The sequence below is a fragment of the Myotis daubentonii genome, chromosome 7, assembly GCF_963259705.1.
Source record: "Myotis daubentonii chromosome 7, mMyoDau2.1, whole genome shotgun sequence".
In the NCBI taxonomy this organism is placed as follows: Eukaryota; Metazoa; Chordata; class Mammalia; order Chiroptera; family Vespertilionidae; genus Myotis; species Myotis daubentonii.
The window spans coordinates 8,540,971-8,554,162 of NC_081846.1; the positions used below are offsets into that span (position 1 = coordinate 8,540,971).

At 46.5% G+C, this 13,192-nt stretch overlaps 1 protein-coding gene across 6 annotated transcripts in view; it reads right to left on the minus strand.

Annotated features, from left to right (window-relative positions):
* The window catches only part of FTCDNL1 (formiminotransferase cyclodeaminase N-terminal like), an 84,782-nt gene that overhangs the window by 9,214 nt on the left and 62,376 nt on the right, over nt 1–13,192 (minus strand). For 5 of the 6 annotated variants that reach the window (XM_059702674.1, XM_059702670.1, XM_059702668.1 and 2 more), the window contains one exon: nt 11,336–12,148. The exons of the other annotated variant lie outside the window; for it this stretch is intronic. In XM_059702674.1, coding sequence (XP_059558657.1) covers nt 11,712–12,148 — 437 coding nt within the window. In that variant the 3' untranslated portion in view covers nt 11,336–11,711. Of the gene's footprint in view, nt 1–11,335; nt 12,149–13,192 lie in introns of those variants that run through there. 6 annotated transcript variants of the gene reach the window in all.

Below are 13,192 nucleotides of genomic sequence, written 5' to 3' on the forward strand. Positions count from 1 at the left end.
GTAGGGGAGTTGGTTTGGCTCAGTGGATAGAGCGTCAGCCTGCAGACTGAAGGGTCCCAAGTTTGATTCCAATCGAGGGCACATGCCTGGGTTGTGGGCTCAAGCCCCAGTAGGGGGCGTGCAGGAGGCAGCCGAGCAATGATCTCTCACTCCCTCTCCCTTCCTCTCTGAAATCAATAAATACATATTTAAAAAAAAGAGAGACAGTAGGGAGAGAGGTGAGGCTCTCAGACGCACACTTGGTCCCCCGCTGACATTGCCGTAGGAAGTCAGGGGACAGGTGTTCGCCTTCTGGAGCCAGTCTCTTACCGAACTTTAGGAAGAATTATGGTGTCTCTGTCCCATTTCCCCAGCCTCACCACAGGCCGAGCCAAAGCTTCTGTTCCCTTGGAGTTCCAAACAGCCCCTCCCTTTAAAGGCACCTTCTCGATGGAACTCAGTGGCATCAGCACAGCCTCAGGTCAGTGGACAAATGACTAAACATCTGCCTAGTAGTCCTGACCCAACACCAGGGCTCTGACCTCAGTTATTTGGACATGAGTTGATTCAGCAAAGAGTTCCGGACAACAGGCATTGGGATTACCAAGGTGAGTAAAACAATCTTTGTTCTCCACAAGTTTGCAGTCCAGCGGCGAAAAATACCATTGCAAACGAAACTTATCATAAACTAGAGGCCCAGCGCACGAAATTCGTGCCCAGGTACGGCCCATAGGCCTGTCCTGCGATCAAGGCCATCTTCCATGGCTGCCCACAGCCGGCCCCGCCCCCCACTGCCACCCACCCCCAGTTTCCCTTTCACCATTGGGTGATTGGTGCCTGACGGCCAGGGGAAGGGACTGAGAGGTCAGTTGTTCCAGCCCCTGTCGCGGGCCACCCTCTGTATGGGGTGACCGGTGGGGCGGGGGTCTTGGCCTGGCGCCGCCCACAACCCCTGCCACCCACTCCTGGTTCCCCAACCCATTCGCCATCAGGTAATCAGAGCCTGCCGGCCAGGGAAAGGAACCGAGAGGTGGTCAGTGTGCCTCATAGTGACTGGTCCAGCGGTTGTTCTGGTCATTCTGCCTTTAGGGTCAATTTGCATATTACCCTTTTATTATGTATGATTAGTCAAGTGCTCCAGTCCAGGTACAGAGAGTTTCAGAAGGGACTTGCAATTGGGCAAGGGCTACAGGTTCTGCTGAGTTACAGTCTGCCCAGGTCCGCAGAGCAGTTTCAAATGGAGCATCGCAGGAAACACACACATGCTTTAAAGGCCTCTGAGACCTTTCCCTCCCGCCTTGAAAAGTGAAGGGTGACCCTTGCCACCCAGCCCTTCCTCTGTGGCTGGTGGAGAGAGCACGCAGAGGGGGCGGCTGGGAGGTTGACTTGCAGAACAAGAACTTGGGCTCTGCTCCTCGTTCCTCCCAAACCACTTGGTGACAAGACAGCAGTAGAGGAGGAACAATGCTAACAACCCCCGTTTGCTTACACATTAGCACTGGCTGCTGCCCTCAGCCACCCACGATCCCACAGTCAAACAAAGTCGGTAGCTGTGGAAGTCGGGAAAACCACAACTCAAAGGCTTGGGAGCCCCACACTGTACCCACGGCATTTTCCTACAAATAGATGACGTCCTCACCGGTAGCAAGTGCTGAAAACACGACGAATGACTGGAAGCTAGCAGGGCCGGGCACACGAGAAAGGAACGAGATGTTGGCGATGGCTGAGAGGGAATCCTGGCACCCCCAACCTGACACCCCCCACTCCGGGTGGCTGGGCCCCTGGTCAGCCCAGCGCCCCCCTCCTGCCTAGGGAACCTGGCCTCATGCCAATGGCACTGCCCTCATGTGCTACATTGAAAATAAAACAAAGGGTACCATTCATCATATTTTTCAACAACTGGTTTCTTTTCTTAGTTTGGAAGAAAAACTTGGCAACCATAAAGCTAAGTTTTTTAAAAATTTTTATATATTTTCTTCTTAGTGTCAAAATAAACTGGAAAAAGAAAAAAAATGCCCAGTGGTAAGAAAAGAAAAATACACAAGACCCTTCAAAGCGCTGTGGGCCACACACTGCTGTTCGACGGACACCGAGCCGTGGAATGCGAGGCTCTCGAGTTCTCCCAGCCCAGAGAGCGCCTGCCCTGCTCCTGGGACATGTGGCTACTTAGGGAAATTCAAATCGGCTCCCAGCGTCAGCCATGCTGCATGTTTACTTTAATCACGGTGACATTTGCCAGATGGTGTCATCCAGAAAACCTCATCTGAAACGAGCAGTACGAGAGAGCTCGGTGGTACATTCCAGGGAAAATTGGACACAGGTGTTCCCCCATCTTAAGATGACTCAGTTTACGAAAATACGCCACTCTGAAACACACCATTATGGCATGAGTGGCCACCACCTTCACCCCCTGGATGTGGATACCTGGCACCTAGAATGGGTACCCAGCTTCCGTGTGTAGGTATGAATGGATGATCATGTCTCTCCATTATCAGCTGCACAAACCTGACCCTCTCAGGGTGTTAATTCTGAGCCTGGTTGGCAGTTCTCAGACCCTCCTCCTGCCTGGGAGGGAGAAAGTTGGGAAAGAGTGTGAAGCCAGAAGCTGCTCTAAGGAGCCTCTGAAAATTAGTGGACCTAAAAGAACGGCCTCAGCGACAATATGTACCGACCCCTCTGCTGTAAATAAAACAGCTTCCTCCACCGAGGTTGAAGCATCATTACAACATTCACTTGAGCAATTCAGTCACTGTGATATGGACTGTGAGAGGAAGGACAGACAGGATGAAGTATCCAATCCAACCTGGTGGTCTTAGAAGGCTTTTCCGAGGAATGGATGCGCTGCTCCGGAAACTACAGAGCAACGGGTAAGAGCGCGGACTTCAGACAGCACAGACCCAGACAGAAACCTGCACCTGCAGCTGACCAGCTGCATGGCCTCAAGGAAGTGACATATCTGAGCCCCGGCTTCTGCACCGGGAAAGCAGGAATAGCAGCGATCTCAGTTAAGTGCTGGGAGGATTAATGAAAATGATGTACGTGTCGAGTGCTCACTTGTGTTCAGCTCATGCTTCTGAGGCCTGACGCTTATGAAAATTTCAGGACCATCTTTAAGAAAAGCAATCATATGGTGATGAATGTTAACTGGACTTACTGTGGTTATTTTGCAACATAGACAAATATTGAATCATTACACTGTGCACCAGAAACTGAGATATTGTTAGGTCACTGATGCCTCAATTAAAAATAAACAAACATAGATAGAACAATAATTTTAACAAATAAGCTCATAAATGAATTCAGAATGAGAAAATAAGTCACAACACATTTTTTTAAAAGTAGAGAAATACTGTCACTATTGCAAATTCCTGAAAAAATAACATGACATTTTTATTATTATCTCTGTAATACTTTTCTACGTGTTTTCCACATTTTTATGGCTGCATACTCTTTGATCACCTACTCAAATGACAACGATTGGTCATTTTTTTATAAAGAGAATACAGAGCTAAATCATTCTTCTTTCTAGAATGGTTGATATACATTTTAATTATTAATGTTTAGCATGCACCTTCCCAACATGCAACTTCACTCACAGATATACATGCTCTTTGTGGTTCTATCGGAGATTCATTCCCTAAAAACATGTTTTGATCAATTCTATTTCATATTATTATCATGACGAAATAATCTGGTGTATGTGTAATCGTATCTGCTACATCAATGCACACATTCCCCAGGCCTGAGGTGCTGTTCCGGACGGACACCGTGAAGAACTACACCCTTGGTGTACGGTGTTGTGCTACTGATAATTGGAAGGTTTCCCACAGCCTCCAGGCCTCCTGCACCTTGATCTCTCCCTCCCTGGAGTGTTTCTGGGGCCGGGCACCTGGGACACATTCCTCTGTGATGCTTCTCTGGCCCGGCCCTGTGTGGTGCACACAGTGGGTGAGAGGAGCATTCCCGGAAGCCCTCCGACACTGGAGGAACAGGCAGTAACCTAACTGCACATGGAAGTCACTGAGAACCACATAAATATGCCCCACTAAATCCTAAGTCTCCCCAACTCAATGCTCCCTTCAACTGCGTCCAAAAACGCCCACAGTCATCCCCAGAACCAGCTACATCACCATCTGTGGGGCCCGATGGAAATGAAAATGGGGATCTGGCTCTTCACACGCATCCAGCATTTCAGCGACAGCCAGGGACTGAACCAAGTATAGGATCTGTGCTACGGCCCAGGCTGTGAGCTCAGGGGGCTGATCCTGGCCACGCCGGTCCCACCGGTCATGAAGGGAAGTATAATGAGCAAGTATAAGTGGGAAGAGACAGTAGTTTCAACAAACTGTGGCTAAAATAGCTTACATTTGCAAGTTTCACAAATCATACGGCCTCACAAGGGTTTCATGCAAGTGAGGGAACCTGCAGCTGGAGTTTCATTAGCATCGTTATAACTGTGCCACTGAAATACAGTAGGTGCTCAATAAATACTGTGAATAAAGTTCTATCCTCAGGGACTTTACAGTCTAGCCAGCAAGACTGTAAAGAAGAGATGGATAAAACCCTGCCACGGCTCAATGTGTCAAGTCCAAGAAACATAATTGCATAAAATGTGGGGATGTGAATGCAAAATAAAAGAAATAACCCAAGTGACTCTACAGACTCCACCAGCCAGAAGTTCTGGATATTGGCTTGCATGATCCAAATCTCTCCCGGTCCTGTCTGCAGTTTTGGCACCATCTGGTGGCAACTTCCCTGCTGACTTCAATGCCGATGGGGACCATTCCGGGTCCTATGGCTGAGCTGGCTCTTTCAAGACAGTGGGAATGATTCCAGGAGTCTCCCAATTAGTTGCCGCCAAGTTCTGTGGCTCACCCCAGGAAAATTCATCTGGGAGAAATCTGGGTGTGCGGCGATTCATCCTCCACCTCCTCACTTAACGATGCAGGGTTGTGCCTAATGGGACAGGAGGCACTGTCCCTCAGAGGAGGCCCTGAGAGTCCAGGGCGGGAAGCTATGACACTGGAAGCTGATGGATATTCCAGGTACGTGAACGAATAAATGGGCAAAAACTCAGTAGATGATAAACCGTGTAAAAGACAGATCTGGGAGATGTTTTAAGGGAAGGATGCAGAAGTACTGGAGGGGTCTAAGGTCTGGAAGGAGTTCCAGGATTCTTAGGTGGGCCATCCTCCACAGAAGGGGAGGGTCGACCAGGTGGCTGTGCAATTTCTAACTGAATTACAAGAAACTAGAGACAAAAGCCAACAGAGCCTCAGAGGAGAGGCCTGGAGTCCCGAGGATGCAGCTCCAGGGTGCTATTTAGGGTTAGGGCAGTGTAGAAATCTACAGGATATGGAATATGATGGTAGGAAGCTCCTGGTTGACCCAGTGACTAACAGAAGTTGGGAAATTTTGTTACTTTACAGTCATCTACTCCAGAGGGTTGTTGTGAAAATCATTAACTAGGACCCAACACTTAATTGGAATTCAATAAGAAATAGCTACAACTAATGACGCTAAAAGGGTTCAAGGAAAACATCTTTTCTTGTATCTTGCTGTATTTTATCTTTCTTTTATCCTTGTAAAATATTGGAGTAGGTATTAAGAAGGAAGATATGACACTTGTGGGAACCCTAATCAGTCTGTGTACGCCGGGTGTTCAAGGCCACTCTGAGTGTGTGAATCCTAATCAGGATGTTCAAGGCCAAGTTGCCATGAGGTAGGTACAAGGACACAGCAGTTTCTCTGTATGCATTGCACAAGCGTGCCCTCCTATAACCCGAAAGATTGAGGTCACTATTTGGCAAGAAGCTTCTTTTGTCTCAATGAGTATAAAGTATGTTACTGACCAGCCAGCAAGAAGGCTGCTGTTACCTGAGGCTGTTTTACTAGGATGCTCTCCTGGGTTTGCTACTGTATTAGCAAGAACTGCTTTACTGAATTTTGTCTAATGGCTCCCTAGTAGCAATGGCTACTTGGGCTACAATAAAGATTCTCTTATATATCTACAACGTCTCATGTCTTCTCCGTCGAATACCTGGCATCCAAGAAGGTCCAGTCCCTGGCAGAGGGGCTCGGACTCCAACAGTTGGCATAGTGGAGCAGGATGAAGGACCTATGCACTCGACAAACAGTACAGAGAGCAGGGTTTGAGGAGTATGTACTCCCCAACAGCACTGAACATAATTTGGGGGTAGACAGAGAATAATACTTATCGATGGCCAACAATTATTTACACTTACCAGAAACCACAGAGTTTTATTACAAGGAGTCACTGCTAGGCAATGAAGTTTGGCCTCCATGAAGATACAGGTATCTAAGAAGTTAGGAGACAGCGACTTGTTGCAGGTGGGACTTCCTAAAATACAATTAATAGGATGATACACAAGAGCTTTGGAAGGAAGGTCTGGGTGCCACCAACTAAGAAGCATCATCTCACTGGCAGGTGAAGAGGGGTACAAAAGGAAAGACAAGGAACTATGACAAGGCTGAAAAGACTGCAATTCTTTTACTTTTACCATGATATTGGTCTACATTTCAAAGGGGGAAAGAAATTGCTACATAAAAGCCATTCATTGGGAAACTCTACCCAATGATTTACTGTACTTGCCAACCTGACCTCAAGTGAGCACTTAGACTCCTTACTGGCTGAAAGAATAGCGAGCCTGTGAGAGGGAACACAGACTGGAACTTGAACAGAAAAAAACAGTGAAATTAAGAGAACAAAACGCGAATGCGCAGCAAAGGCGAGCGGTCGTCAACGGGCTGTTTCCATTGGTGACGCCACCCACTGCTGAACAGGCTCTGCCTCATTCCCGTGCCCTCCCATCGGGCCCGCCGATGGGTTTCCTTCTGATAGCATCCAGCAGGGAGAACAGAAATCACAAAGAATTTCGAAAGAGATAACATTAGAGAAAGAAACTGGCCCACAGCTGTTGGAGAACAAAAAGGGCAAGAGAGGCCACGCTGCCAGACACACACCCAGGAGGCCCTGCACCCCAGGTGGAGGGAACAAGGGGAGGAGGCTGGGTTCTGGGGCCTAGAAGCATCGAGGGGAGCCAGGCAGAGCGGGGCCCAGCCCTCGGAGGTGATGAGCCTGCCAAGGTGGGCGCTTCTGTGGGGCACGAGGAGGCAGATATAAAAAAAGAAAAAAGCCCAGCCAGCGTTGCTCAGTGTTCAGCACTGACCTATGAACCAGGAGGTCACGGTTTGATTCCCGGTTAGGGCACATGCCCGGGTTGCAGGCTCATCCCCAGTGTGGGGCGTGCAGGAGGCAGCCGATCAATGATTCTCTCTCATCATTAATGTTTCTATCTCTCTCTCTCCCTTTCCCTTCCTCTCTGAAATCAATAAAAATATCTCAATCAGAAAAAAAAAGCTGGAGCCTGGAACCAAGAGTGCCCCCCGCCCCCCCATCAGGTTGAGAGCCATGGCTGAGGTGAGGCTGCCAGAAGCAGGCAGCCCACAGGAAGGAGCAAGCCCCTCCGCCCCCCCCCACCCTGCAGCCCCCACCCAGCACCCCGCATGGCAGAGCCCCATGGGAAACCAGCTGGCAAAGAAGGAATGCCGTTGGCAGAGTCCCAGGGGCATAAGCAGCGTCTAGAAGGGGGTGCGGGGCTGGGAGACAGTGGCTGGACAACACGCACTGCACATTTACCAAGGGAAGCTCGCCCCATGTTTAGGTCTCCGGCTCCCATCTTAATTCGCAACAAACTAAACTGCCGCCAAATATGTCCAGTGGGGACAGAGGACATGGCAGGGCAATCCAGCACCAGGCCGCGTCCCACCAGAGCCACACGCAGCGGGACCTCACCGTCGTCCAGCTCCGAGGAGCCTTCGAGGGGCCCGGGGTTCGCGTCTGCACTGCTCTCTCCTGTGAAAAATGGGCTCCTCAGGGCTGTGTGCAGGCCTGCTTAAAACAATAAGCTTTCCTAACCCCCGAGCGCGGCATGCTCCAGGAGCGTGGTCTGGATGCTTATCAAACACGTTCCCGGGCCACTCTCTGAAGTTGCTGGGCAAGTACAAACAACAGAGTCAAGCCCGTGCCTCTTAAAAGCAAGGCTGTGGAGCACGTACCCTGTCAGGGAGATCCTGGATCCCCACAGAGTAAACAGTAACATGAGAATATTTATACGAAACAAAACTGTGTATCAGCCTGCGTTGGCTCAGCCAGAGGGAATGATAAATTCCTTGCAGATCTCACAGAGCGGTCCTTTGTGGCCCGCGGACGCCACCTCCGAGATGGTACAAGCCAGTTACCGAGCAAGGCTTCTCATTATGTCAGGGAATGAAAATACTGCCCCCCATTCGGTTTTATTTTGCAGTTTTATCTTACGTAGCCCGCCCCACTCCCTCAGGTTGAAGTCGTTTTAATTTATTGTTGAGTCAAGCCCAAATTCATGTTAGAAGCAAATGATACCCATCCCCCCCTCCCCCCAAGAAAAGCAACAAAGGCTCCAGCATCCTCAGGTCCTAGCGTTTTGCTTTCCTTATCCCTCTTCTAAGAGACAAAAAGCTAAAGTTTAAAGTGGGGGAGAGCCCTAACCGGTTTGGTTCACTGGATAGAGCGTCGGCCTGCGGACTGAAGGGTCCCAGGTTCGATTCCGGTCAAGGGCATGTACCTTGGTTGCGGGCACATCCCCAGGAGGGGGTGTGCAGAAGGCAGCTGATCAATGTTTCTCTCTCATCGATGTTTCTAACTCTCTGTCCCTCTCCCTTCCTCTCTGTAAAAAAATCAATAAAATATATTTTTTTAAAAATAAAGTGGGGGAGAGCAGAAACATGGAAAAGTTGATAAGATGTCAACTCTACTTGCCCACATCCATTTTGCCCTATTCACAACCCGCCCAAGTCCCGGGCAGTCATCTGGCAGGAGACAAGGTTAAACGAGCCACGTTCCAAACAGTGTCCACTTTGTTGTCCCATAGAACAAAATGCTGCAGAAACATTTGCACAAACTGTCAGTTTGCTTCTAAGAGGCCAGTATGAGAAAAGGTTGATATGGGTCAGGATATCTGTCAGTGCATTTTGCCAGATGTTCTCAACCCAACATGATAATCCTTCGATGTTATAGACCTATCCCAGCTACTTCTGCCAGCTAAGGCTTAGAAAATGCTGATGATACGGTAGCTGTCTGCCAGTTAAATCTACAGCAACTTACTGCTGGTTCAGATTTTCTAGAGAACCATGGTGGAGCAAGGGAGGAGGGAAAGAAAGACAATAGGAAAGAACAGGAGAATTAGAATATGAACAAGAAGTAAGATGTGATTGTACTGGATTCGAAAATTCTTTATAAAAAAATTGTAAGATAGCTAAGATTTGGAAACAGCCTAAGTGCCCATCAGCAGCTGAGTGGATTAGAAAACTGTGGTACATCTACACAATGGAATACTATGCTGCTGTAAAAAGGAAGTCTTACCATTTGCAACAGCATAGATGGATCTGGAGAGCATTATGCTAAACAAAATAAGCCAGTCAGAGAAAGATAAATATCACATGATCTCACTCATTTGTGGAATATAATGAATAACATAAACTGATGAACAAAAATAAAACCAGAGTCATAGACGCATCAAACAGTCTGTCCAACCTATGACGGAAGGCGGAGGGTGAGAGGGTAAGAGATCAACCAAAGGACTTGTATGCTTGCATATGAGCATAACCAATGGACACAGACAGTAGGGGGGTGAGGGCATGTGCTAGTGGATGGGAGCAGCTGGGGAAAGGTTAATGGGGGGGGGAAAGGAAACTTATGTAATACTTTAAACAATAAAGATTTTTTAAAAAATCATAAATTATATTTCAATCAAAGGCCAAATTTAATAAACTTTATTTTAAAACATTAACTAACCCTCATATGTAGTGCCAAAGTCCATCTTAGTAAGTATGAGCTTAGTGAAATTATCTTACTCAGATGTCTGTTTTTTTTAAACTTTTGTGGAATCAATATATACTTTTTAATGATTAATTGTGGATATATATATATATATATATATATATATATATATATATTTTACCATTTTAACTGCTTTTACGTATATAGGTCAATGGCATTAAGTATTCACATTGCTGGGCAACCATCATCACCATCATCTCCAGAATGTTTTTTATCTTCCACAACGGGGACCATACCCATGAACTAGATGTTTGGTTTGAGACAGGCCTTATGCAAAGCCAGCAGCCTGGGATGCGGCGGCAGCACCCGGATAGGTTCACTCAGGTGCCTGGCAAACGAAGCAAATCCTCCTACAGCCCAGACAACTCAGTGGCAGCAGGTGCTTTTCCCCTCTCTCCCCTGCTCACTACTGATGCCCAGGACTGAAGCAAAGCTCTAGAATAGGTCTGGGAAGAGTACTAGAAGTCCATGTCATTTTCACATTTCAGCTTACAAAGTCCCATCTAGTTCCCCAGGACACAGCCCTTGGTCAAGATGAGAACTCTTCTCCCCCTTTTATAGGTGATGCAACTCCGGCTGCATGGGAGGTAAGCCCACGCCCTCCAACCCGCTGCCCAGTGCTCGGTCACCAGGCTGCGTGGCCTGTGCCAAGACAATAGAAGGACTAGGCGCTACTGCTTCTCAGCTCTCACCGTCGGGGAAACAGACACATCGGGTCTAACTGGACAGCATTGGCTCTCTTCACCACAGCAACCAAGTGTCCTTGTGCCTGAAAACCAAACTGAGTCCAACATTTTCCCATCTTTTTGGCATTTATATTTACAGCAAAACTACCCAAAGAAGCATAATTCTGGAACAAAATTAACACAACCAGATTCAAGAGTTGAATTCAATCTATTTTTTATTTTTAATTCCATAAAATAAATTCACAATATGTGCTCTTATTTGGAAAGACCATAATCTTTCTTGTTAAAAAAGATCAACAGAAAAATACATTTCTTTGTGCTTTATGGATAGAAAGGACCCTGTGCTAAAGCAATATAAATACTAAAGATTTACATAAAATTTCCAGAATCAACAAGTGGCTTCTTTTAGTTCACAAAATGACTACATATTTTGATTTCTTTCAAATAAATTCCTTCCACTGATACTCTTCTCTGTGCTCAAAAGCAATATATTCCCTAAATCTTCAGACTTCCCATTTAAATTCCAAAAAGGATAAACACAATTCCTTGAAGTCATGCCCAACACCACCATTCCATCTCCCTATGTAAACATTAAAAAATTAGGCAAATCAGGTTTTTGGAGTTATCTCTGCAATAAACAATAGGTTATCCTAACAGTGGGAAGGCACAAAAGAACAACCAGGCTTTGAAAGAGCAATTTTATTTTATAATTCTCCCCACTTTTTAGTCACTTAGTACTTGATTTTTTTTTAACATACACATTTAAAAAAAAAAAAAAAGATCATTTGAAAAATGAAAGTTGAATACAGACCGTGGAAATAATGAGTTAGGGAAAACCAAGGAAATCAAATCCACCTTTGGTTTTGTTCTCAACAATTAAACCTGTTGACACGGTTCGGCAGCCATGCCCGTTCCACTCAGTTGATTCGGGAGGTCTTGTAATGCACAAAGTGCATAAACGTGGGGCAGGGAGGTTCTCATGAAGTTTCACCGAGGATTAGAACTATCACAGGGCCATGATGAACAATCCATAAAGACGGGCTGTTGAGCAAAGAATGCTTGTGTCTTTCCCTCATCTTCACTGGCCAAACACAACTTTGTAACGATTGACATCTTTCCTTAAAATTTCCATGAATTCTTAAACTGGATCACATGAAAACACCTCCCCGTATCTTCCAGAATTCCCCGATATTTTCTTTTATAGCATATTCAGCACAGTTCTTGCACTCTTGGGGTGTAAATCCAATTAATGCTCTCCCTATCGTGCCAATTCCCCGATCACCTGCCAGCTTTTTAACTTGAGTTTCTATGTAATGAGGAGATATGTAAGAAAAATGGTCCCCAAGAACATTATAAGCCATGTATCGGGACTCTTCTGAGGTTTCTGTAGCTTCTTGGTCTCCAAAACTCTCCACGTTGCAAGCTATCTCAATTTTCCCTTCATGGGGAAAAGCCATCGCTTGGACGCCCTTCAGTCCATTTGCATTTGAGCCCCGAATGGCACCAGCAATCTCTTTTCCCAAGGCCAAGTCTTGAGAGTCTATGGTAACATTGCAGTTCATCACATACGGGCTGGCGCCGACGCCTAAATCATTGGAAAAGCATGTTAATCAAGCAAAGCAAAACCCTCCTTCTGAATGTTCTATTCTTTAGCCAATTTTAATCCCAGGAGCTACCTTTACGTGGTTGTACTTCAAAATAATACAAATATCATTATCAACTCCAGCACTTTGTAAAATATATATGTATATAAAACAGAGCTATTTAAGCTAAAAGCAGAAACGTTTATCTACTCTGGAAGTATCTGCAGGTTGTCTTTTCTAGACTAGCTAAGGGTCCAGAATTTCCCAAATATCAACAGAAAAGGGGCAGCGCACTTTTAGTATTAAATATCAACAGCAGCGAAAAGTCTTGGCTTCTCATTAATTTCCAAGGACATCTCCACCAGGGTTGGGCCTAAGGCTCTGGGAGACACGAATGAATCATACTCTGTACCCATCCATCCCTTCCTCCCCAAACACACCCGTTATCACCGAGTTAGGTTAACACCCAATTCAAGGGAACTTCAACAACAGCCTTGGTTAGGGAAGGTGGTCACTAAAAAGTGACAAAAAGCCTTGGAACTGGGAAGAGAAAAAACATTTGCGTCTCATGAGAATGTGGGTTTGGCAGGGTTTGGAGCACTATGTGTACCTACTGAGGTACAACTGTTGGAGGCACCTGTCCCACCCCCAGCATCCCCAGGACCTGGGACGGCCAAGGCCTCTCTGAGCCCCGTTACTTTAGAGCCGGGGGGGGGGGGGGCAAATGTCCCTTTTATTCTTGCCTCAGGAATGGTGCAGCTCATGTTACATAAATAACCCTGCTCTAATTATAGTTTACGTTTTAAGATGGACAACTTGGTTAAATTAGCATTGGCATAAAAAGCTTAGGTTTGCAGTGTCTTCACTTCGGGGGAACCTTATATTTCTGAAAGCAAGGTTGATGAGGGATTGACGGAGGATAAAAGGCTGACCTCGTCTCCAGCAGATGACAATTCCTTAGCTACTATTTCAACATCATTTTACTGTCATGGCTTTTTCTTGCTACTTTCAAACGTATTGCTCAGGATGCCAGTGTCCATCGGAGA